Source organism: Varroa destructor, unplaced genomic scaffold (genome assembly GCF_002443255.2).
Source record: "Varroa destructor unplaced genomic scaffold, Vdes_3.0 BEIS01000006.1, whole genome shotgun sequence".
In the NCBI taxonomy this organism is placed as follows: domain Eukaryota; kingdom Metazoa; phylum Arthropoda; class Arachnida; order Mesostigmata; family Varroidae; genus Varroa; species Varroa destructor.
The window spans coordinates 10,542,322-10,565,881 of record NW_019211459.1 but is presented as its reverse complement, the minus strand read 5'-3'; the positions used below and the strand labels follow the sequence as shown (position 1 = coordinate 10,565,881).

General features: G+C 42.8%; 1 protein-coding gene across 10 annotated transcripts; it reads right to left on the bottom strand.

Annotated features, from left to right (window-relative positions):
• Positions 1 to 6: 6 nt before the first annotated feature.
• LOC111253201 (uncharacterized) lies at positions 7 to 23,559 on the bottom strand. Of its 10 annotated transcripts, none has more exons than XM_086991964.1 (19): positions 22,248 to 23,559; positions 21,445 to 21,568; positions 13,171 to 13,351; positions 10,281 to 10,466; positions 9,792 to 9,896; positions 9,283 to 9,501; positions 8,489 to 8,661; positions 7,904 to 8,116; positions 7,286 to 7,721; positions 6,559 to 6,816; positions 6,252 to 6,444; positions 5,822 to 5,985; positions 5,248 to 5,574; positions 3,810 to 4,025; positions 3,372 to 3,474; positions 2,942 to 3,087; positions 2,544 to 2,732; positions 1,956 to 2,223; positions 7 to 1,745 (listed from the first exon to the last, which is right to left on the bottom strand). In XM_086991964.1, the coding sequence occupies exons 3-19, from the start codon at positions 13,177 to 13,179 to the stop codon at positions 1,351 to 1,353; spliced, it is 3,600 nt and encodes a 1,199-aa protein (XP_086848090.1). In that variant the 5' UTR covers positions 13,180 to 13,351; positions 21,445 to 21,568; positions 22,248 to 23,559; the 3' UTR covers positions 7 to 1,350. The 10 variants fall into 10 exon arrangements, with proteins under 10 accessions (XP_086848090.1, XP_022668020.1, XP_086848092.1 ...); XM_022812285.2 differs by lacking the exons at positions 21,445 to 21,568; positions 22,248 to 23,559 and adding exons at positions 20,290 to 20,677; positions 20,827 to 21,281; XM_086991966.1 differs by lacking the exons at positions 21,445 to 21,568; positions 22,248 to 23,559 and adding an exon at positions 20,827 to 21,281.
• Between the last annotated feature and the right edge of the window lies 1 nt (position 23,560).

The window sequence follows — 23,560 nt, the reverse complement described above, 5'->3', positions numbered from 1 at the left end:
ATATATATCACCTACTTGCTATACATAACGCGCTCTATTTGCGCTCATTTGACACGTTTCCACAAGTATATAATCATCATCATTATTCATATCATGTTATTTGCGTTAGTTTTTATTGTATTACAATAAAGTCTGTTCCTATTGTATATTATTAGTAATATCATTGTTGTTATTATTTATATATATATATATATTAATCAGTTTGTTTATGATTCAGCTTCTTCATTACAATAATAACTGTTATGCTCATCATTCATCATCATCATCATCATCATCACCGTACTAAATAAGGCTGCTGTTTCGCTTAATGGATGTATTATTTATATATCAGTATGATGTCCATTTGTTTTGGACTTGTCCACCAGCTGATCCGTATTTTTTTTCTATCACCTGTCATAGCCGCACGCCTGTTAACAGCTTCGGGTCCTTCATCAACGAATATGTTCTTCTTTTGTGGGCGATAAAATCGTCTATTGTGTTCGGCATTTGGCCGCGACGTCGTGCATCAGGAACAATTAGTTGAGTTTTCTTATTAGAAGCCTCACTGTTGTACTGTCACTAGCGGATCCGCCCATTCAGGTGGGCCGGTCGGGGCCGGAAGTCACGTTGCTCGGCACGCACGGTGCCCAGGAAAGCGCGCCAATGTTTTAACCATTCCAGCCGGTGGATTTAGCGACGGTGTGAGAACCTAAGACATCGCTGTTACTTATCACCGTTTCATCGACGGGCGACTTAGCCCCGTGTGACAATTTTGGTATTGTACCTGTGACACCCCTCCCCGGCCAGCAACGATCTCAGCCATTTCCTCGCTTTTCTGACAAGTCAATCAAACCCGGACACAGCAAAGTCTCGAAACTATGCTCTTTCGTTTGCTCTCTTATGTTAAATGCTTCTTTCGAACAAAGCAAAGGCGGGGTACGATTTGAAGCATCTCAAGCACATCCATAAATTTTGTCATTTAGTGGCTGCGTCACTGTCGTCAGGAAAGCGGCGACAAATATCTTTCTGTGTCACAGACGCTTTCCGAATCGCTACGCGGGCGGGTCAAGTCAGGAACGTATTTTACATGAGTATAGTTCGCCTATAGAATAGTACAAGGAAATGCTCTTTCAATTGTATAGGAGTGTGCTAAGGGCAACTCGCGAATACGGCTACACTCAGTTTTTCAAAAATCGGCTGCTCCTATACCTCCAGCTTATGGCAATCCTCGGACATGCCAATAGGTATACATAGTATGTGCACTGATTTATCTCGAGACGAACCCGTCTGCTTTTATTATCTTGTGTATTAATTTATTTGTGTACTAGTTGCGTGTCAACTGTTGCATCATTGCATTTGGCACGAGCTGCATCACATCTGCGAATGGGGTTGGTTTTCGTCAGATGGTCGTACTTGTGCCATGATCGACGAAGGCATCGAGCCATTGTCATCTGTGCTACTTCGCTCATCGAAGGCGTTGAGCTGCGACGAATGTGCCGAACCAAGAGAAGCCACGTCCAACGGTAACTCTGGTGGTGGTGGCGGCAATTGGTCGAAGAATGACGCTGACATACCTGGGGGAATTGGTGCAACGACTATGGCTGCAGGCGTCGGATCCTCGCCGAAATCCTTTGTCCCACTATCGCAATGATACATCGAGTCGAAGCCGTCCGCAGAGCTGTCATGCACTATGATTCCGGCTGGATTCTCTTGCCGCTGGATGGTCACAAGCCGACGACTGCTATTTGATGGCGATTTTGATGCTTCTATGAGGTGCAACGATGCAATGAAAGAAACGTGATTTGTGCGCAGACGTAAGGCAGAAATTGAGAACGCGTTCAAAAGGAAATTATCATCTGCCTGTGGCCTTTGTCGCTGTTCGTGGAAAAATTAATGGAAGCTTTAATCGAATCGTCGGTGTGTACAATAGGTATAGTAAGTTATCATAAAGAAATAGCGCAGCATTGAAAACCGACCTTTTCGTGCGGACGTCGAGTTGTCGTCTTCAGCGGCAAAGGCTTTTCTCGCTAGAATCGACCCACTTCGCTGAACCTCATCTCCGTCCTTTGCCTCTAAACCCGAAGGCGTTTTATGAATACTGCTGATGGAATTGTTGGAGTTATGCGGGTTGGTTAGCGATTTGGTCAAGATCGTAAGTGAAGGTCTCCTTACAACGCAGGCTGAGAGAGAACGGCGGCTTACGCGGCAGCGCAACAATTCGCCGTCCTCCTCCAACATGTCGTCCTGCCAATAAATTAAGAGTTACTTAGGTCTGAGGTGTTCGACACAGTTCTCAAAAAAACTTAAACGCAAAGTTATCCGTGTAAGTACTGTAATCAAGAGGTATGCGTCAAATTAGGCTGAAAGAAGAACCACGACTGAAAGAAGAACCAACCTTACTGCTAGTACAAGGATTCATATTTTCATAGGTACTTACAGATGACTCATATATCTATTTTCTACAAAGAAGGACAATGCAAAATTCTGCTATGTAAAAGAAGACCTTTGATAGCTTTACTTGAGTGCCAAGTTGGTATTTACTAAGATTTTTGTTATTGACGTACTTCGCATCCTGTGCCCGGTGAAGCACCTTTCACTCTCTTAATTTCGCCAAGAATAAGTGTGAACTGCTCCCGAAGCGTTGACAAGCGTAACTCCATTTCGCGGCGCTCTTCGCCAGCAGGTTTTGCAACTTCTAATTGCTCTTGCAACTCTCCAAGCTCCACCTGGACACTCTGGAGTCGTTGGTGCAACTGTCCTCGTCGTAGTTGTGGTAAGGACATGCAATGAAGTAAGTTGAAAATATTATGTTTTAAACGTTTAGCCCTTAGCAACTTAATGCAACGATGTGCTTAACGAATGCCGTCACGTTTATGTCGGTCGATTCCTATGCAGTGAAGAGAAATAGTCTAAATAAATAAAGGCAATGGAATAGTAAAGCGCACGTAAATTCGGCCCGCACCTCTTGGATATCAGATACGGATCCTTCAGGAGAAAGTTCATTTTTGGTAATTGATGTTTTAACCTCCCCACTCCGGCCACGCACCAGCTGCGTCGTCGGGTGAGTGCGTTGTGAGCCTGACGCTAGCGACGAGATGGTCGCCAGTCCTATGGTTAACACATGAAACAATGCACTCAATGAAAGTAGCAAAAGAGAGAATTGATACTATTTTCACTAATACATATCGGACGATAGCAACGGAGGGACAGCTAACAAAAATATCGCACTACTGCCAAAAGAAGGGTAAGCCGTACATATAAATCTATAATTTCTTTTTCACACTGTATCTTTTTAACTGTTGTCTAACTCAACTGTAGTTTTTATTAGTTCGATCTTAATATCAACAGACAAAAACTTTAACAGACCCGTTAATTGAAATTTTTCCCCATACCTTGCTGTACTATCTGACTCTGCTGTACGTAACAGCCACTCTTCGCCTTCGAATGTTCGCCAGGAATGCGACGTGAAGCCAGTAGCTCACATAAGTGCTCAATCTGTAAGCAAAACATCACAAAATTATCATCACAATTAACTTCATTCATATATATATATATATATATATAGTATCATAATGTACTCTAGAATTGATAGTTTTCCAACTTCAAATGCAATAACTCGCTAGTGTTGAAGCCTTTTTTCAGGAAGCCCTTAGTGATATTGACTTTTCCTCACATTAGGGCTACGCCCAGCCAATTTAAGCATATGCCACTCAATTCAAACCTAGTTTTTCAAGTAAATACTTAATAAAAAGAAACTGCCAAATTCTATTGTTCCATATTAAATGCTTGATCTATAATGTCGCTAGCTTGTTTATGTTTAACGTATTTACCTGTTTGGCAAATAATTTTATCAGCGTGTACGGCTCGGGCATGAGCGCCCTCTCCGCACTCACGCTAATCTGAAGACTCTCGCCGTAGCTGAGAAATGTGACACAGACAGGAATATCGGGCGAACAGCCCGTGAAAGCGACCATATTGTTGATTCTCTTCTGGTCCAGGAAGACGAACTCGAGCGGGCCGGGCATTGAGTTCACCAATGCAGTAACCTACGTAATATGAAAAATGAGCAATGATTTTCGTACAAATCGTGTTGTTGGAACGTAATAAATTTGGTTTTTTTTTTATCTAATGAAAAGTGAATGGATTCGCTCGAACTCGAGTAACACCTTTTGCATCATTCGGCTTAATCCTCCGATCTTCTCGTATCTGTTGACATTGAAGTTTCAGGTCCTATTTTAAGGAATTCGTCCCACTAGGTTTTAGAACCTTTTTCGCTGTTAAATGTATGCTAACGAGGATCAGAAAGGGTGATGGTCTACTGATGCGAGCTCTGGAGAATACGGTGGATGTAAAAGGATTCTCCATTGACAGCTTTGCAGGACGCTTTGCACAGTTTTTGTCATGTACCGTGTAGCATTGTCATGGGGAAAATAGGCTACTGGGCTACTAGGTGGGTTACATCGATGTGAAGTAATCGCCCGCGACCGATATTCTGGGTAGAAAAATATTGTGGTTGCATATTGCTCAGTGCCGAACAAAACGCTCAAAGACGATGACAAGCCGTATTTTTTTTATATTCACTTAGTTCATGGATTATCGAAGCTCCTAATTTTTGAGTGAATTCCATACACCTAAAATGCCAATATATCAATAGTCATATCAGCGCAGTACATATTTTGCCTAATTCACGAATAATTTGCCAGTCGTATTCCTTCAAAAGTGACTTATATCGGTCCTTATCGGCTTGAAATAGCTGGCCGGACCGAGACGTCGGCATTTTCCTATTCCAAGATGCCACTTTTGAACTTCGAAAACCAGTTTTGAACAGTCCTTACGGTATACTGCATATCCCGTGCTGCGTCGGCAGCTGTTCGACCTGCGCAACAGGCAAAATAGGGTAGGTTTCGAAATGCACCTCTTTTACCGAGAACCACCATCTTTGATGCCTGTACTCGATATAAAATACAGTTCATTGCACAATTAAGTTCTAACGGGGTTCGAGGAGAAGCGCTGTCGAGTACATAAAGTAAACAAAAAGAAGCGGTAAACGGGAAAAGGAATATTGAAAACATTGAAAGGGCCCGTGATCTAGTCTAATATATTTAGACTGCACTAGCATGAAACATACACGTATAAAAATAGCTTTAGGGTTTACCTTTCCTTTAAATCTGCCTATACTGTGCAAATATAGTAGCCCGCCTTAGGGACCTACCGAATTTAAGTTTAACGAGAATGGTCCCCCACCAGAATTACGGTAGTATCGCCTACCTTTCGGTTGTACCAGGATAAAATACAGTGTGCCCATCGATAGGGAAGCATAATGAGCAGAAACTGCAAAAAGCCAAACATGGTCAGGGGATCGGAGGAGCATTTCAGGTTGTCCATCTCTTGGCGAACGGCCCATAGCCGGGGGATGGCACCTTCTGTGCTCGTCGGTAGTTTGATGAGGCACGATGAAAAACGAGTACCCAGTGGTGCACCGGCAGACGAGTCAGTGTGCACACCGCCCCCCGAAGACGACATCGATAATGTCATTGGCACGAGTGGGGATGACACCGGATTCGGCTCCGGCCGCAAGTCTACCGGAAGGTTGACCTACCGATTCATTATAGAAATATTAACGTTTATGCGTGTACGAAGCAAAGAGTAGCTAGCATTTGCTGCTTTTTAATATTATTTTTCATTATGATTGCCTCACAACCATGAACAGCTTTTTTTACGGTAAATCGACGCTAAAAGTGGACGAGTGTGTCATGAACTTGATAAGATCTCGTATAATTTTCGTAGCTACTGTTAATTAGATTTCGGAACACTTCTAGCTTAAAGAATCTCGCCTGCCTACCTTGATGTCAGGCGGATTACTGATGCCCTGCTTCTGCATGTAGCTGCGCAAAGCGCCACTGATAGCAGTGAGAAGGACGTCATTTAGTGTGCTACGGGTCACCCTCTTTATTCGCATCACCTGCTCAAGAGAAAGGTCTCTGCTCCACGCTATGGACCTCTCACCTGAAATGATGTTATGCCCCCGATACCTTGTTCAGTTCAATTGAATCTTGTGCGACGCTTTAAGATATATATCAGGTTGCATTTACCGCGTAGATTTTACCACGTCAAGTCCATCTATCCTCATTTTTAACGCAGCCCATATTCACACGGTATGATTATTAGATGAGTTCGACCGGCATCGCTAGCGTGTGCTAACATAATCATTTTCTTACATATATAGAATTACTCGCACAACATAATAGTAGCATCTCCTCGCTCATACTCACCTATAAGCTTATCGTACTTGCCTCTCCTAAATATATTACAATCAGGCTTGGATGTCAAGTTTAGGATGGCTGCTAGTGGCCCAATCAAGATGGCCTTTAAGGTGTTCAGGGCAAGATGGGAGCCTCCGAAACGTGGCTTAAAACGGCCACAGGAACGAGACTGAGCTCCGTCAGCTAGATGGTTGCATAGCACCTAAAGTAAATCGCAGAATAACAATCAAATGGGGGGCGCACATGACTATAAGATTGCAATACTTAACGAAGTATAAACCCGTCCATTAACCAAAAAGTCAATAGGCTGGATTACCTTGAGTAGTGAAATGCCGTCTGTGAGGACCTGGTGCACTCGCACAACGAGCACTGTCTCTTGGCCCCAGTTATAGTTGGACAAAACGCGGATATCCCACAAGGGCCGATCCGCTGCCATACCCTTAGACATTAACGTTGTCAGGTATGATGTTAGTTGCATGTAGTCCCGCAGAGGTTTGTCGTCTGCCAAAACGTGGCGCTCAATTCGAAATTCGTCATCATCTAGCCAACAGAAACCTCCAACCTGCGGTACGATCTAGAAGATATTGTATAACAACACAAACGAATTTTCGGTCAGATATATCGTTAAATTTGTTAACAAAACAAAATGTCAAATAGATAAGCAGATGCATCCTTATGAATTTTCTGGTAAAATTATCCCGGAATAGTTTCTGCCTCATGCCATCCCATTGTCTGTATGTGGCATACATCGTAGAGAAAATATTGTAAGGCAATAGAATTTATAGAGGATTATTTTCCTTAGAGTAATATCAGAAAAGATACGTCTGAATGATAAATGGACCGCAAGAAACCTTAGATTGGTGCCGTGTGGCTTCATAAGTCGATGTCATTAAACTTGGCGTTGTTGCCAAGGGTTTTTAAATATTCAAAGGTCGTTGGGTTCTGCCGCTTTCACCACTCGAACTTGACAGCAGCATTACACGTATACAATTGAATAATGTACATTTGAAGCTAGTGTATATAATAAATGCGACAATGCAAACCTTTTTCATGAATCTGCGGAAGACTGGTCTACCCCGTTCATTGGTACGGTCCAGGATTCTGTCATGTAGATGGTTGGCTAGAGTCGCCGCGTCGAGACCGGGCTCCATAAAAATGAGACAATGGCCAATGTTGTGGTTGAAATGAGCATCATGTAGCCACAAATTATCCATGGGGCTGACGAAGCGCGGTCCTGTTGAACCCACGCCGTTTTCGTCCTGGTGCTCTTCGCACAAGACACCTTCTTGGCACGCAGCGCAGCTCTTGCACGTATGCCTAGTGCAGAACGCCAACGGTAAAAGTAAAAGCATGCCAGCGACCAAGGGAAGGCCCGTTAAAAGGCTGACACTCATTAACAGTAACGAACTGAGTATTGACGCTGTGGCGGACCGCTCTGCAGGATGTTTGAGCAAAGCGATTGGAGCGCTTTGTAAGTATCTGTACGGACAAAGATATAGACAAGAGAGTAAAGATCGATAAAACTAAATCAATAGACATTGTTCGACAAAATATTGTTAGTTCTTGAAGAATCGTCGATCTGCTATAACGTCTAGTCTATTCATTTGTGACAAATTAATGAATTGGATAATTATTTCTAGAGTTTTTTTTAATTTGCTTACTTCGGAACTTTCTTCTTCTTTTTGCGCCGTCCACGGCCCTTCTTTTTCTTCCGTTTGTTGCTAGCTAAAAAGCCTTTTGACGAACGGTCTTCGATGTCTAAACCTCGCTCCAACTGTTGTAACTTCTCCTCCTGTAGGATTGCCACTGTTTTGATGTCTAAGCCTATTGCAGTTGAGCTGTTAAGTTTATTGTTCATGATGAGCTCACACATCCTGAGATCGTGACAGATAAATAGATCAATAGATAAAGTTAGTTGGAAAAAACGCGCATTACATAAATTTAATGATAACCGTACTTTCATTAAACACACGTGAATCGTATAATGGACAACTTTCGAAGTTTGACTTTTCTCTTAGCAAGGACCGTATACTCAATTGACGGAGGCTAGGTTGCCACATCCAAAACCAAATATGAACCTGGAAAATAGTTTCAGGAAATATGTGTGATAAGGGTTCACTTGGCTACTAGAAATAACTTCTTCAAGCATGAGGGTTCATGGATAAATTTTTTTTTGACTTCTGGCAGACCAATCTTACTCAAAAAAAATGTGCAGAACCTTTAAATCTTATGAAATTTGAACTCACCCGTCTCCAGCAAGCGATCCGATATGGTGCCCGCGTCCAGCTTCGTCGTGATTCGCGTTAGCGTTCATGGCACACTCGGTCTTATTGCAAATAAGCTCCGAATCCTCGGAGGAAGACGAAGATCTATCAGAATCGGAATCTGACGACGACCCAGAAAGATGTTTTGCGAGGCTCTGGAACAGGTAAAATCGATATATCGATTTGAAAAACCACCCTGGATTCAGAGTGGGAGTACCATTATCACACTGTGTTAAAAGGCCTCGACATTAGTTGGACCAGGTCTATTCTGTATCAAAAATGCTTGCGCCGGACATACGCTTAACCCATCTCTTCTTAAGTATGAGACCCATTTTTATAGCATTTTTTGGCAGGCCATAAACAAATCAGAATTTCCCATTCAGTTTTATACCTTACTTAGTTCAGCTTGGTTATGAACTCTTGCAGCATTGTTCTTCTCACGCGCGCGGGTTTACGGCGCATAAGCACTATAAGCCGAGATCAAATCAGTCAATACGTATCTTCTCACTACTCGAGACGAAATTAAAGATAATAGTTGGTCATGAAGGCTCTGCGAGTAGTTTCACGAATAAAATTTGCAGCAATTTCTCCTTAATCAGGATATGGCACGCCATAGTGCACACCCGTTTTGTGTAAATAAAGCTGTCATTCAATTATGTATGGTATGCATGAGCTTGCCAACTATCCATCTGCATCAAGATCGATCAAAACCCTAAATTAGAAGCCCAGTTCTTATCCAGCACATATAGTTACTACGGCGACTTGCTAACACATACTCCTTTGATATCGACGAGACTGTGCCGATGCCGTCTGTGAGCTCTTCGATGCTGCGGCCTCTGATGCGAGTGTTGAGCGTGCGAATGTTGTCTCCTATGTCCATGCGGCGGTAGTGCCATGTTCACGGTAACAAAAACCGACGCTGGTGGTACGGGAGGTGCATGTGGTTGTGGAGGCAGAGCTCCCACCCCCACATTGCCAGAGACTTCATCGATCGTCTAGTAATAAATAACAAATAATAGAATTTAACGTAGATCACATCGAAATCGACTATTCAGTATACAATACAGCATATCCAATCCGGTATCTGTATAAACGGCCGTGTCCTGAACTCGGACATATTGTATGACTAGATGTTCCCGCTAACCAAATTCTATGTAGAAATTTACACATAACAGGGCTCCCTCGCAAGTAATAGTAGTAATCAAAGTAATAAAATGCCTCTTTTTAGCTGGGTTGAATAATAATAGTCGTGAGCGTTTCTCGCTCTTTGTTTTATCCGTTGCACCTGAAAGACGGGTGGTTGAGCTGGCAGCGGTGGAGGTGCTCCTGGCGGAAAATCCTTGTCCTGGGCTCGGTTAATCAAATTATTGAGCAAGGTTCGTTCCCGGCCCTGAAAGCATGCACACTTGATTGTTGAAATTGCCAATCCGATGGATCAACTCGTCTAAGAAAAAGAGAAAATAATGACTATCTTGGAAAAAAAAGATTATTTACAATTTTTATCTACTTCTGCCCTATCTAATTGAATATGTGGATTCGAAGTCTCATACTGATTCAGTGAAGTACCACTTCAAATGGCTGGTTCCTTCTAGCGTAAAACGAAGTGTATCTAGGCCCAGTTTTGACACTGGAGCATCACGTATTTCTGAGCTTAGTAAGCGAATACGTTACCGCTTGATCACGAGGACCTTGCCCCATCTGCATCCTTTCCTTGTTTACCTATTCAAATATAAATTTATATATACATATAAATGTGCCCATTTATTGCTATTACCTGAATGAGGTGATCAACTTCGTCGACGTCCGCTTCATCGGCGTTGATGAATAGCTCTTCCGATGAGCGTGTTCCAGCCACACCGCCGGCGCCGGTGCCTCCTCTGCCGGGACTTGTCAAACCGCCGTGCTCCAACCCTCCAGCGGCCTCCGGCTCCGCCATCCCCGGTTCCGAGTTCACCGACAGCTGTAGAAATAGTCAACAATATTTGTAGTAGCGCTAGCTTAACTTAACAGCATAATGTCATATCGTATCATAACGCCTGAATTCACATCAGACAGTAATGTCAGTTAGCTAAAACCAATGGAAAGGCATTTCTCTGCGATTATCATTATGGCTCAGTAACAATAAGGCGGATGCAAGAAGAATCTATGCGACGCTATAGAGAACTGTGTAGGTCGTAGAGACCCAATGGGTAAATAGCGATGCAGTGAATCGAATTAAGACCTGCTCCACTCCTCGACTGGATCTATTCATGATCGCAGAGCCAGGAGACGCTTGTACGACAAGTGATTATTACCTGCGGTAAACCCAGCGGTAGTTCCAATTGTCTTAGCAGAAGTTGCTGTAACCGTGTGCGGAATTAGAAGCATTGATGTAGAAAAGTTGTTCTCAGACTTCGTCATATATTGTCATACTCTCTACAGCGAACTGACCCGTAACGTTTGTGTAACCCTAAGGCGTTACCGAGCCAATTATATGGAAGGTATATGATCCATCGCTTAATTCGGTCAACAGCAGCGGCGGCTGAAACGGCTTTAGCTTTGCCGTAATTACAACGCGTGTTAGATTAGGGGGCAACATATTTAAGAGAAACAGTTGGGACATAGCAGAATGTGTGTTGGCCCAGCTTAATCAAATACAAGAACGCTAGCAAACACTCGGTCCCGAATACAATGCAGAAACCACTCGAAGTCGTTCCGAGCGGCTCAAGCGGGTATCTTCAGTTAGTTGGTATCACCTGAACGAAACGAATACAATCTATGGACTTACACAATATAGGACTGTAGGTATGTAATGTTATTTCTCTTTTAGATGATAATGCTTCCGTTTCTATAGCTACTGCTACCGCCACAAGTGATCACCCACGCTCTGTCGTCCCTTGCTGAGCGTCACCTCAGCGTCGAGGATCCAGCAAATGCCGCTGACGACTAGGGGCGGAAATAGCTTTATCTCTCAGACTGATGCAAATGTTAGAGCGAGTATGCGCATAGCCTAGAACGAAAGTGTGACTTTGTCACGCGTGTACTACTGCTTCCATTAACTTATTTCTCTAACAAAAACGGAGAGGGTGAAATGGAACTGCGACGCAGTTAAATTTCTGCGACGATAACGACAAAGACAACAGTGGGAACGTAAGTGCTTGGGAAAGCTAAGCTAGTAATAATAATAATCATTATAATGGCGGCTCGTTTCAATAAATCTCTCATTTACCGAAATCGTTTTCGTATCGCAAAAACATTTCATTGGGAAATTAGTTGTTGTCATTTGAAAATTGCCTATGTCGGCAATAATCGTTTATAGCGCCGTTCTGAATTGCGAGCGATCATGTGATTGATTCGAAAACCGGAGACAAGTACCAGCGACACCAGAATTGAAAAAATACCACGCACTATTGGCACCAATAAATCATACAGAGTGTGTAAGTTGTTAAATAACCAAAATAACTATAGAGTCTAAAGCGGTGTTAAGATCATATTCATGCACACGCTCGCTGATTCCTGTCCTTTCGAAGTATTCATACACGTTTTCTCATCCTACATGCCTCTTTTCATCTATTTCAGGTTTTCTAGGGGCTGGGCCTAGCATCGGCTATGTCCACCTGTAGTTTATCTATCGTTATTATATAAAGTACAGTATACCATAACAAGCATGATCTCGCTCTTCTAAATACAGTCAACGGTAGATCTATAACGGCATATCATTTTACAGCATGTAAACAAACAGGATTTATCTTGTCGTATATTGTAGACCGTCTATGCGTTGGACTGTTACTTTTACTCTATCTAATGATAAATTAGGACAGTTCAACAATTAAAGCCGAATTCCATAATGCGGGATTCGCTTGCCCTATTAATTCCCATCTAAGGCTGTTACAAGTGACTCCCGCAGATTCTGAAATTGAACGACTTTTGAGTTACGCTCCACGGACGAAATTCGTTTGACACTTTTAGAAACTTATGAGGTTTATCCCAGTTGAAATGTGTTCAGAAAGAAAAACAGCCTCTTATTCCTGAAATCAACGTTCAGTGGTTAAGTCTTTGTATCTCGAAGGCGATAGAGGTGCAAGTACGTTAAGACGTTAAGCAAGGAGGCCCTAAGTGTTGAAAACCAGCGAGAAGGTAACCTTGTTGAGATTCGAATGACAAGAACGCATTGCCGAGATCGAGTAAGTTTTTCACAAAGGTAGAACTTGGCGTCTAAGGATCCTGTCGTCCATTTCACATGTAACGTATTACAGAATGATAACCTGAACGCTGAAAATTAAAAAAATAGGTAAAAGAAAAATGGGTCTAGCTAGTTGGAAGTGCGTGTAGTGTGTCCTACAAACATACTACACTATCAACTTCGAAAAGCCATAAATAGAAAAGTTACATATAGGAACGTGAATTGCAGGTATATAGCTGTCTATAAGTAACGAGCGTTCTGGAAAAAAGTGTGTAAAAATAGAGTAGAGTGCCTCTAACACATATTATAGGATCGTGGTTCTAGCCCGCCTAGTTCAAAAGTTAACCAATTTCAAAGTCTGCCGGATTCGCTCGTAACAGTCTAATAACGCTAACAGCAATTGCCAATTAAAAACATCTATAGGATAGCCTTAATCTAAGCCCCTTCAAAACAACCAGCAATAAAAGATGACGAGTTTGTCGATTGATTGATTGTAACGCACCTGAGACATGGCTGGCGACTGGTCCTCCAGCCTTAGGACAATCGATCTTCTCCTGTAAGACAGCGTGTGGCCGTGTTGAAGGCCTATATTGTGAAAGAGGCAAGAGCAAGTAGTTTCGCTCGGTGCATCAGACGGCGCCGACAAACGCCAATCTTCTATAATTAGTCATCCTGCTGTTTAACTGTAATGTAACAAATAAGAACGCAAATCAGAGTATGTTAGCACTGCGGACAAAGCACCAAATGGGTTTTTTGGCCAGAGTAAGGAAAATGTGTTGAGCAAAAGGGGCAGCTAAACAGAAAACTATCGTAGGTTGTAAAAGAAGATAATTTACAATTTTTTTTAACAGGTTAACGTGTAAGAAACGTTTTTGAGCCACAACCTCGGATGTTTGACACAGTGATGTGAGGCCTTAGCGAGCATTTTCTAATCGTACTATCCACTAACTTTACACGTTTCTCTGACTGTGGTTCGGTGTGGTACGACTCAACTCAGTCTGCACATTTTAAGCACATTCGGTAAAGCAACTGAGTGACAGTGATCAAATGCATCATAGCTAACCTTGTTTAAACGAAAAACGTAAATAACTGTGAAGTCTTTTTCATTGCCAGACAGTGGCAACAATGTGAAGGTAACCTACGTACGGTTAATAAGCATAAACCTCAATCTATATCTGATCTTGCGACTAACTTGAAATTAGTTTATTTTTCAAAAAACCTGTTCAAATGAATGTCGCAGACATAGCAAAGTAAGGAAATTTTTTTTGTCTTTTTAAGACATATTTTTGACCTATTAGCTTTTTTCCCGATTGTTTGTGAGACCACTTCCAGTTAAGAGTCGTCGTATGCCTGACGGTAGACATATTTTATCAGCGACGAAAAAAATTCCATTGCCACTTATCAGAGACTGACAGCAGAAGACTCAAGAGCAATTTGATAAGCAATGTTCCTGAGTGCAAAATTGACCCACACCACATATAGGCTAGCTGCGATAGGACAATTCACCGCAGTGGTTCGAAAAGCTCTATGTGCCCACATTGAGTTTTTCGAACAGGTGCTTTTCTTAGCTTATATATCCAGATCCAACGGGCCGAATTTGCAACATTGATGTTCTAGCTTATTCTCGAACCATCTCGCAGGTTAGGTAACGTCGGAAGGGACATTGACCTTTCTGTCTCAGTATTCTAGCCGAAAAAAGCACATCCCTGGATAGGAAATGTTGGGCCTCGAACGCTTTGCTTCGTCAGTACAAACGCAACAGTTGCGCTCGTATAGACATATTTATTTTGTGTCATTTTAAGTACCTGATTGCTAGTCGCATAGTCCTAGTATATTGTAAATACTTTAAAAATTTGTCGACTTCTCTTGCGCTAAGTTTGACCGATAATCCAGAAAAGTCCAGTGCATGTCGTCATGGACTGATCGAGTCGATACCTATAGAGTTAATAACTAGTATTTAGTCGCCTTTTCAAGGTATAGAAATAGCTATATATTTATAGTCAGTGATCATGTCGTTGACAGGAGTGACCTGCAATTGAATAACAATCCACATTGTTAAGTGAATTTTGCTCATTATTAACGGTCCAAGTAAAAGGCCTGGATTCATTTTAGCGTTCACGACAGCTCCTCCTCAAATATCCATCGATTATTTGGGTACAGTTCATATATCATGATAAGAGTAATAGTCAGTTTGCCCTCAATGCTCTACCAACGTTTCAGAGACTCCTGTGAGCAAAGTTAACTTTGTTCGCTAAACACGAAGACAACTGCTTTTCGGAGCGAATGATCTGTTCAACAGCAGTAATTCGGGTATTTGTAGTGGGGTAGCAGCAACTACTGCACAGCATCGCTCGTTCAGGCGTCATTAGCCGCTGGGCTTAAGGACTGCAAGTGGTCATTTTATTGAGAGCAATTTTACGACAACAATGTGTCGCTAGTAGATAATCTGCTAAATGTCAAACAGCCATAAACGCGCTGTTGCGCTAATAAAATCCTATATAATACATTTAGCCCAGAGAAGCAACTGCCCCCTCCACGCCGTACCCCCCAGCTCCTAAATTTACGCATGAATTCGGCGGTGGCGACAACACCCACTGAGTGATATAGCAGTTAATCTATTGTTCTAATTGTACCTCTTCCACACGATACGTGATAGAAAAGGCCTAGATAACAACAACTGCAGCTACGGCGAAAATGCGAATCTTTTACGGTACTTAATTCTACGATAATTTAACGCCAAGGTGAACAATATGCCCGTTTTATGCCGATGAATTATGTGTACAATAATATTGCGGTAAAGACACACTACCATTCAGATCTGCGTCATAGAAAGTGTGCAACGGTGACAACTGGCCAATGGCGTAACGCTGCGTAGATAGTCATATCGTAGTCTGTTTCCGTGTGCCTTCCTATAAAGGATCCTTTGTTTTGCCCACAACATAAATTTGTTAACCGCTTGCTGGCCTGCGAACGGGAGCGAGCTGTTGCACTTTTAGCATTCAAACAGGTTGATGGCAGCCTTTATTCGTGCCCAATAGAGATAGATTAGGCAGCCATTAGGTTTTCTTCCTTAGGAACTAACTGGCCCACCTTCCTATTAGGTTATTAAACTAACTAATTTCCAGCAACCGAAACCGTATGGAGCAGCCATTAACATCGCCAAAATGGAATTTCTACTGGATTTTCTGGCCACGACCTATACTTGTTTAGAGCGGTTAGTCTGGTGTTAATTTACTCTGTCGTGTTTTGTCTCCGCACATTAAAACTCCATAACCGTAACAGATCTGACGTAAGCCGTCAAACTCATATCTGGCGAGAAGGCCATTTACCGTGGCCACAATGGTATGCATCGAGACGATCTTCTATTACAGGTTCCGGTACAAAAGAGTACTCAAAACATGTCGTTCATTCTCTGTTTGCAGACATACACTTCATTAGGTTTTGTAAACGAATAATTTTTATAAGCAAATCAAAGAAGGAAGATTTTGAAAAATTTCTTCTAATACACATCTATGTACTCTAACTAAACAACTATTACAAATTCGCAAATCTTGACTGCTCAACCAGTGGAACGACCTTTAATTGACGCCTGCCTCAAGCTTAATATAGCTACTGTCATATCCCTTCCGTTAGCCTCCATGGAGAAAGTGTGACGCTTTGATTTGCCCGCGAAATCATCAGGTCCGGTTGAAGCAAATCATGTCAAGACGCGCTTGGCTTGTTTTACGCTGAGGATTAAATCGTTCTTGATTTATATTTGTGAGAATGCCTTTTGTATTAATACGAAGCAATGCGGGCCAAACCGTTTCTCGTCGGCGGTCGCTCATAGCCGTTTTTACTATTCTCGTTCCCAACATATTTCCTACGACCATGCACAAATAGTGTATTTCTTTCTCCCAGGAGTAGTCAATTATGATGATTAATTGTTGTTTCTACCGTTTTCCGCGAAACATTTTATCACGTTTCGAAAGTGCCTGATGGGGTACTATTATCGCTCCTGGCGAAACACAGTAAAGAGGTACATTTGTTCATAAACAACAAGGGTAAGCTACGTGCGATCACAAATGGTTTCCTCGTTTGCCCTTTCTGAAATCTTATGCTTTTCTGTAACGTGTAACAGTTTGGCGTAGCTGAATCGATAGGTTTAGATAGTTTTCTAGTTTCTAGCTTTTCGCACGGGGAAACGATGCGTAATCGTGGAAAATATGAGACTGCTCCGCAGATGGACACGTTAATTAGATGCTATCTAGTCAACAATAGATGTTATCACAACGGTTGATGACCAGTGTTCGATTCGCTTCCCTGAAAGCCGGTCCGGCAAACACATATATGGCTATCCCCTAAAATTGAACAAAGCCAATACAAGCTTTTTGTTGACTTGACAACGTTGCTTTTTGCGACTTAAATAGGGACAACTGACACGTTGTCACTGCACCATCATCAGAAGCCTTACCGAACTTTGCCACAAAGCAACCGAACTGACCATCTCATAGTTCAGACAAGAGAACGCGTGAAATCTTATGACAACGTCTGATAGCGAAGTAACCTAATATGAGATTTAAGGTGGGAAATGAACAAATACCGACGTAAGAAGACAGAGCGTACACTGAAAATGTTCGCTACAGAAAAGCGATATAGGGCGGCGTTGTTTTACAAGGGGCCGGGTTAGTAGCGCACCAGCAGGTTTCTCTAACTTGCTAGTTGTTGTTACGATTTGGCGCACAATTTGAATCAAACAAACAGATTTGCAAAAAATAGGGGACTGAGTATTTTGTTTTGTACATGGGACAAGCGTCGTCGAAACACGGCATGCACTTTCGCCGCATTTTTTCCTGCATCAAATTGTATCTAGTCTATTTAAGAAAATGGCTGATATATTACTATGCATTACAGTAAGTAAATGCTTGAAGTAAATACATAAATCATCTATCCGATTTCACCATGACAATGGGACATTTTTTTTTTTGTATATTCGTTGGTTATTTTAGTTCAGATCATTATGGACCAGCGAACTGTTACCGAACCGGCATGTCAAACATTTGATACACTGCCGAAATGGTATCGAAAATTAGAGGCACTCCCTAACTGAGCTTAATTATTTGTTCGGGCTAGGTTTACCTTTAAACACTCTTTTTTATTTTTCAAAATGAACTTACGCTTTTCTACATACTTCGTCAAGCATAACATCGGCCTCAAAGGTACTCTTGGTTTAAAATACTTTTTCCAATCCACAGGGTGTCTTCCATTATTCGGCTTGATTCCGGATTCCAAATCTTGTTTCTCGGCCTTCCGAAAAGACAGGCATTTTCGTTGAGAAACATAGAAGTTGAATAGGGAAATTTTTCATTTTAAGAGAATACCATATCTAACCTCACTTTCTTCTGGATATATATATGTTTAGAAGACAGCACCCGCAACTCTTCCAATAATAACAGTTGTTTGAATTGATTTCTAAGTACCAGTTTGGGTCTTCTGAATTGGTTTTCATGTACCAACTACATCTAACACTATGTCTGACTCGAAAAAAGTACGAGCGTATAACAGCTAACATGACAAGATATTGTTGTTTAAAAGTAGCCGCCAGCAATGCAGCTCAGCATTTCAGAATAGTGAGTTCCTTCGAGATGTAGAATAAATTGCCGGAGCAACAAAGCTAAACTGTAAGCTATAAATTGAGCGAAGCCCGAGGGCAGAAATTAATTTCTTGTTTCAGTCTCAGCGTACGTATTTACACCAAATATAATACCACTTAACAATTGGAGCTGTATTGAAATTCACATTGTTTAACATACAACTAAAAAAATATTCTGGCACAGGTGCCTGGAACCACTCGAAGTTCATTGACATCCGCTCGCGTGCGGAGTAAGCGCAGATGGGCACACAAATGTGTTCTTAGGTTTTGTCTACCCCGGGCGTTGCGGTTTCCGGGGTAAAAGGAAGGGCGGCCATTACTTACAGAAAGCGACCAAGCCGGCAAAGACAAAACGAACAGATCCCACCGACGTGTTGTAACCAGGGCTATATAGACTCCATTGGCATGAAGCCCGGGTGATTAGAGTGTAATCCCATTTTGGTGCAATAATAATATGTCTTGACACTTGGTAATAGAGATTGTGTGACACACCACCCTTCGCCCCAAGAAAGACAACTTCCAGTAAGTGTACGCTGTACAAAACACCTTACTTAATCTGCAAAAAGACCCAACCAAGCAAGATGAACAAAATGCAAACTTTTAACAACTTATGTGCACGAGCATCGGCAGCGACCATGCATTACAGCAGTTCTCGACATTCACAAGGACGCGTGCGGAGTTACGCAGCTGACAGAAGCTAGCCGAAATTATCGAGATCAGCGACCGCACTGCTTCAATAAATGTTTGACGCGAGATAGCAATCACTATGGGCCTGAGATTGCCCTTAGCATATTATATGTTTTATTACGAAATCTCAGCACTTTAACCTGCAGCGACACATAATACCGTCTACTTACACACACACAAATACAGACTCTGCAACGATACTCGGCCTATTCCGTCATTGGTTTCTCACTACCACTGCCGCCGCCGCCTGCAATCTGGACTATTGCTGAATCACTTGAATGACAACGATTCGCGCCACCTCACAGTTGTTGTGCACAAATCATACGTGTGCCTCAAAAGACGATCAGGTACGCCCGTTACTGAGCGCAAGACGCACACCGCGTCGCTGTTTTTTTCCGTTTCTTCGACCCGGGAAGGATAATATGCGTCAAGCTGACGAATAAACCAGCTTGACCAACTTAAAACTCCATGGATGGAACTAAAACCGATGGACTCGACAGGCCAATGAGCTCGTCGAGTTCTTGTACCCCATGTCATAGATGAAGGCGAACTGCTAAGTAAACCTGTACGTTTCCTTTGACCAATAACATCAATAGCGCACAACCAATGTTGTTTCATGGATATGCAACTCAACACACACTCACATCTATCTAAAAAGCGGCACAGATCATGTCAGTAACGAAAAAAATTCGCCGTTCTCGACAACCGAAAATGCCGCTACTGCTGGCCAAACCGTGCGCTAGACATCCCACTGTTTCATCACTGTCCTCCTTTAGAATCAATGTCGTCCTACGAAAGAATGGCGGCACTCTCATACACAATCTAAATCCACTATGTATTTTACGATAGACTATGTGTACTGGGTAGCCTCTCGAACGTAGTTCAAATACGTTTCGCCGTCGATAAGCTGTGCCACCATCGCCGTTAGCATCACCACTAGGACAAGTAACACCGCAGGCGCTACCTCGTCCTCAGACGAACTACGTATAACTTGGGGCAATTCGGGCTGTTTCCTGTCTCTCTCTCTCTCTCTATCTCTCTCTCTCACTCGCCCTCTGTCTCCCTCCCTCTCTCTCTCTCTCTCTCTCACGCACTCGGTTGTTCCTCACACGTTTAGATCAAGTCGATCGGACACACTTTTGAGTGATATAGCACTCTTACTCGATGCCACTCTACCCGTTGCTACGGCTTTCGTTCTCTCTCATTCCGTTTTCTTTTTCCCGCAGCAGCAGCAATAGTAGTGATAACAGCATCAACGCGGTTTGTATTGACGTCGTTCAGACGAAGCATCGAAAAGCTCACCTCAACCCTCAGAAGCGCCACACCACGCAGCAGTAGGACAACAGTTCCTAGGGTGCCCACACACAAACTCACGTTTCCACGACCGCTGGCTGGAATATTATCCTTTCCTACTTTTTCGGTCTTCGTCGTCTTCGCCGTCGTTCAGTTGACGGTGGCTGTGCGTTTTCTCGTACTGGGGCTTGCCTGTACACTTTCGCGCACAGTGGTGGCAGACGAGCAGTGCCAGGGAGGTACCAGTAGAGGGCGGCTGCAGCCAGTGGGGGAGTACATCGGAGCCGCTAACTCGACCGGGCTCTCGTTGCACTCAGTGCACTCACTCGCGGACAGAGAAGCAAGATGGCGCCTGCGGCGGCGGCAGCAAAGTGGGATCCACGGCAAGAGAACCTCCCTGAGAAGAAAGAAATCGTTTTGGCACAAAGGGACAACGGGCATAGCAAGGGGAAAGGAGTTATAGGGGTGCGGGACTAAGGGGCGAGGGTGTGGGTGGCAAACAGGCGCGCGTGCTTTTATACACATATAATTGAAACATCCACATACAGCCACACTAGAGCAGAGGCAGTACGCGGCAAGAAGGTGGCATGGAGGCTCAAACCGACAAATATCCGTGATAGACGCATGCACAGTGGAATCTCACAGCCCCAGAACTTCCGGAGAATGATGCGGGGCAGGCTAACGGTGGTGGATATGGATGGAGCGGAGGGCGATGCGATGGCGGTGTTGGTGATGGCAATGGTGATGGGACGTGAAGAACGACACAGCGGCTGGCAGAGGGCGCTACTTTCGCCTACTCTCTAGCAACTATCCCGTCGACCGATTACCGGCACAGAAAGACTAGCCTAGACGAATCGAGCCTCAGAAGCCCCGGTCCATTCACTCACACTTCCTGAACGCCGTGCTCACGCGTCCCGTTTCTTCCCGTCGAGCCCCTTCGGTGCTCGCCTGGCACGCATTGCTCTCTAGGAGAGGGGGCTTGCTTGCAATGTCTGTCTGTTTTGCGTGCCGCTACTGCCCCGCGCAACATAAGCGCACGTTTCTGGGAATCCAGGGGATACTGGGCGCAGATCCGCAATCGCGGAGATAGGGTTCGGGAAGGGGAAACAAATTTAAGGAGACCAGAGAGCTATTGCAAACCAAGCAACAACGGCATAAACGCACCGCATATTTCGACGCTAGTCCAGGCTAGATTGGACAAGGCTGAGTCAGGCGGCAGATTACGGCCGCAATCATCGGACGGGATCGATGCCGCCCCAACCATCGCTGGACCCACTGCTGCTACGAACTGAAAAGAAGGAAGTATTCTTGTAGCTAGATGCTGCCCATCCGTTGCACGGACGACAATATGATTGGGACCACGGCAACCACAGAGCCTAACGTTTACTATGACAGTATCAAAATGGGCCACAATAAATGGCATACCCGTGGGAACAATACAACACTGTCTCTTGATCTAACCTAAAGAGAAGAGACCTCTGGGCATGGACGACTCACTGGCAAGCCCGAAAATCGAAAAAGCTAAAGATTACGAAGAGCAGCAAAACAAATGCGAAACACAAGAGAGCTATGGCTCTCATGTTCTTTAAAAGTAGAAAAAGGGTTGCATGAAAGGTGGTCGATTGGGCCAACATAAATAAGATCCGTTTCTTAGAAGGCCATTCGGCAAGAGTAGACTCAATTAAAAAATACGTATGAGTCTTGTAGTATGATCGTGTTTACGAAAATCGTTAGAACCCATTTACGTTGGTGAAGATTACTATATAGCACTAGTCTAGCAGATAATTCCATGACAGTAATAAGTGATAAAGTAAAGTGTACCTCAGCAGATCATTTTGTTTTAGTAGCTTAATAGGAGAAGATATAAAATGTAAACATAAGTTTAAAATAAATTGAGCTGCCGTCCGATTCAGCTCGAGTCAAACAAGTAACAAAAGATATTTCTTCATATTACGATTTGTACTTACATTTTGTGATAAGGATGTGCGAGCTGTCGAGTAGCCAGTGTATCCGTATCCTTCTTCATAATAAAAATTATTTCTTTTTGCACGATTATACATACATGTATTTTTTTTTATATAAACTGGCGATTTCATGTACAAATTTAGTTACCAACGAAACGTAAAAAAGCAAATCAACAGACAAAATATCCGTGAATAAAAATTAACTTGGGACATCCCTTTACAGTTCAAATGATAGCTATCAAAAAATTCATTCTTAATAACACGGTGCGACTATTTTAAGCAAACCCATGATAAGAGGCGAACGACGTTTATAGTGTTAGTCGACTAAGTTATTCTCAAGCACCCCGAGGATCCATTGCTTCATCACAAAACTAGACCTGCTGCAAACGCGCAAACGGCTTTGAGGATCTTATCGTAAGAATACGATATACCTGCGAAATGGCTGACCGCGTCTGTCCTCTACGAAAGTTTTTGCATAAAACGGCACACCTATTTAGCATCTAGTGTTCATTTACAAAACTAAATTTGTAAAAAAAAAACTGCTACTCGTATGGGTATATAGTCACGAGACGTTTCACGGAAAATTTTACCACGTCTGCGGAAGGTCACTGCTCTATATCTAGTTGAAAGAAGTGGGAAGGGCCGAGGTGAGCCATCGTTGCATTCCCAGAGGGTCTTTCGAAGGCAAGACAGATGAAAATGAATATAATTATTTCTAACAGATTTTGAAGGGTTTGGAAATCTAGCGTAAAATACAGGTCTTGTTTTCTTGGTGATGTTGCATCTGTCGCTCTATCACAAGACATGAAAACGTTAAAGGTTATTGACGTAGTGAGCTTACATAAGATGAAATTTTAAAGTTATCTAAAGTACCTGGACCGCATAAATCATTACGAATGCTTGAAAACAACTCAAAAGTGCTATATTAAGATATTATCAGATGTAAATGTACTTTTCTTTTTAATATTTCAAAAAGCAGCAAAGCCATCTATTACGAAGCGTCTCATTGATCGCTGTAAATTGTTTTTCTTTTGTTTAAATACATTGTACGATATACTTTTCACAGCTACTGCAAAACCCTATGACAGCCATGAAGAAAATCAACGTTAGACCTAGATATGTGCCATTTTCAAATTACAAACTATCGATACGTTGCTACCTCATCGAGTCTATTAAATTATTAGCTGATAAAAGTAAGACGACGTAATCTAGGCCGGCTCACAGATGACATGCAATGCTATCAACTTTAAAGATTTTGTTTTCACGCAGCTCCTAACCTCATGCTGTTGTCCTTATCATACGGAAGCCTTTAAAAG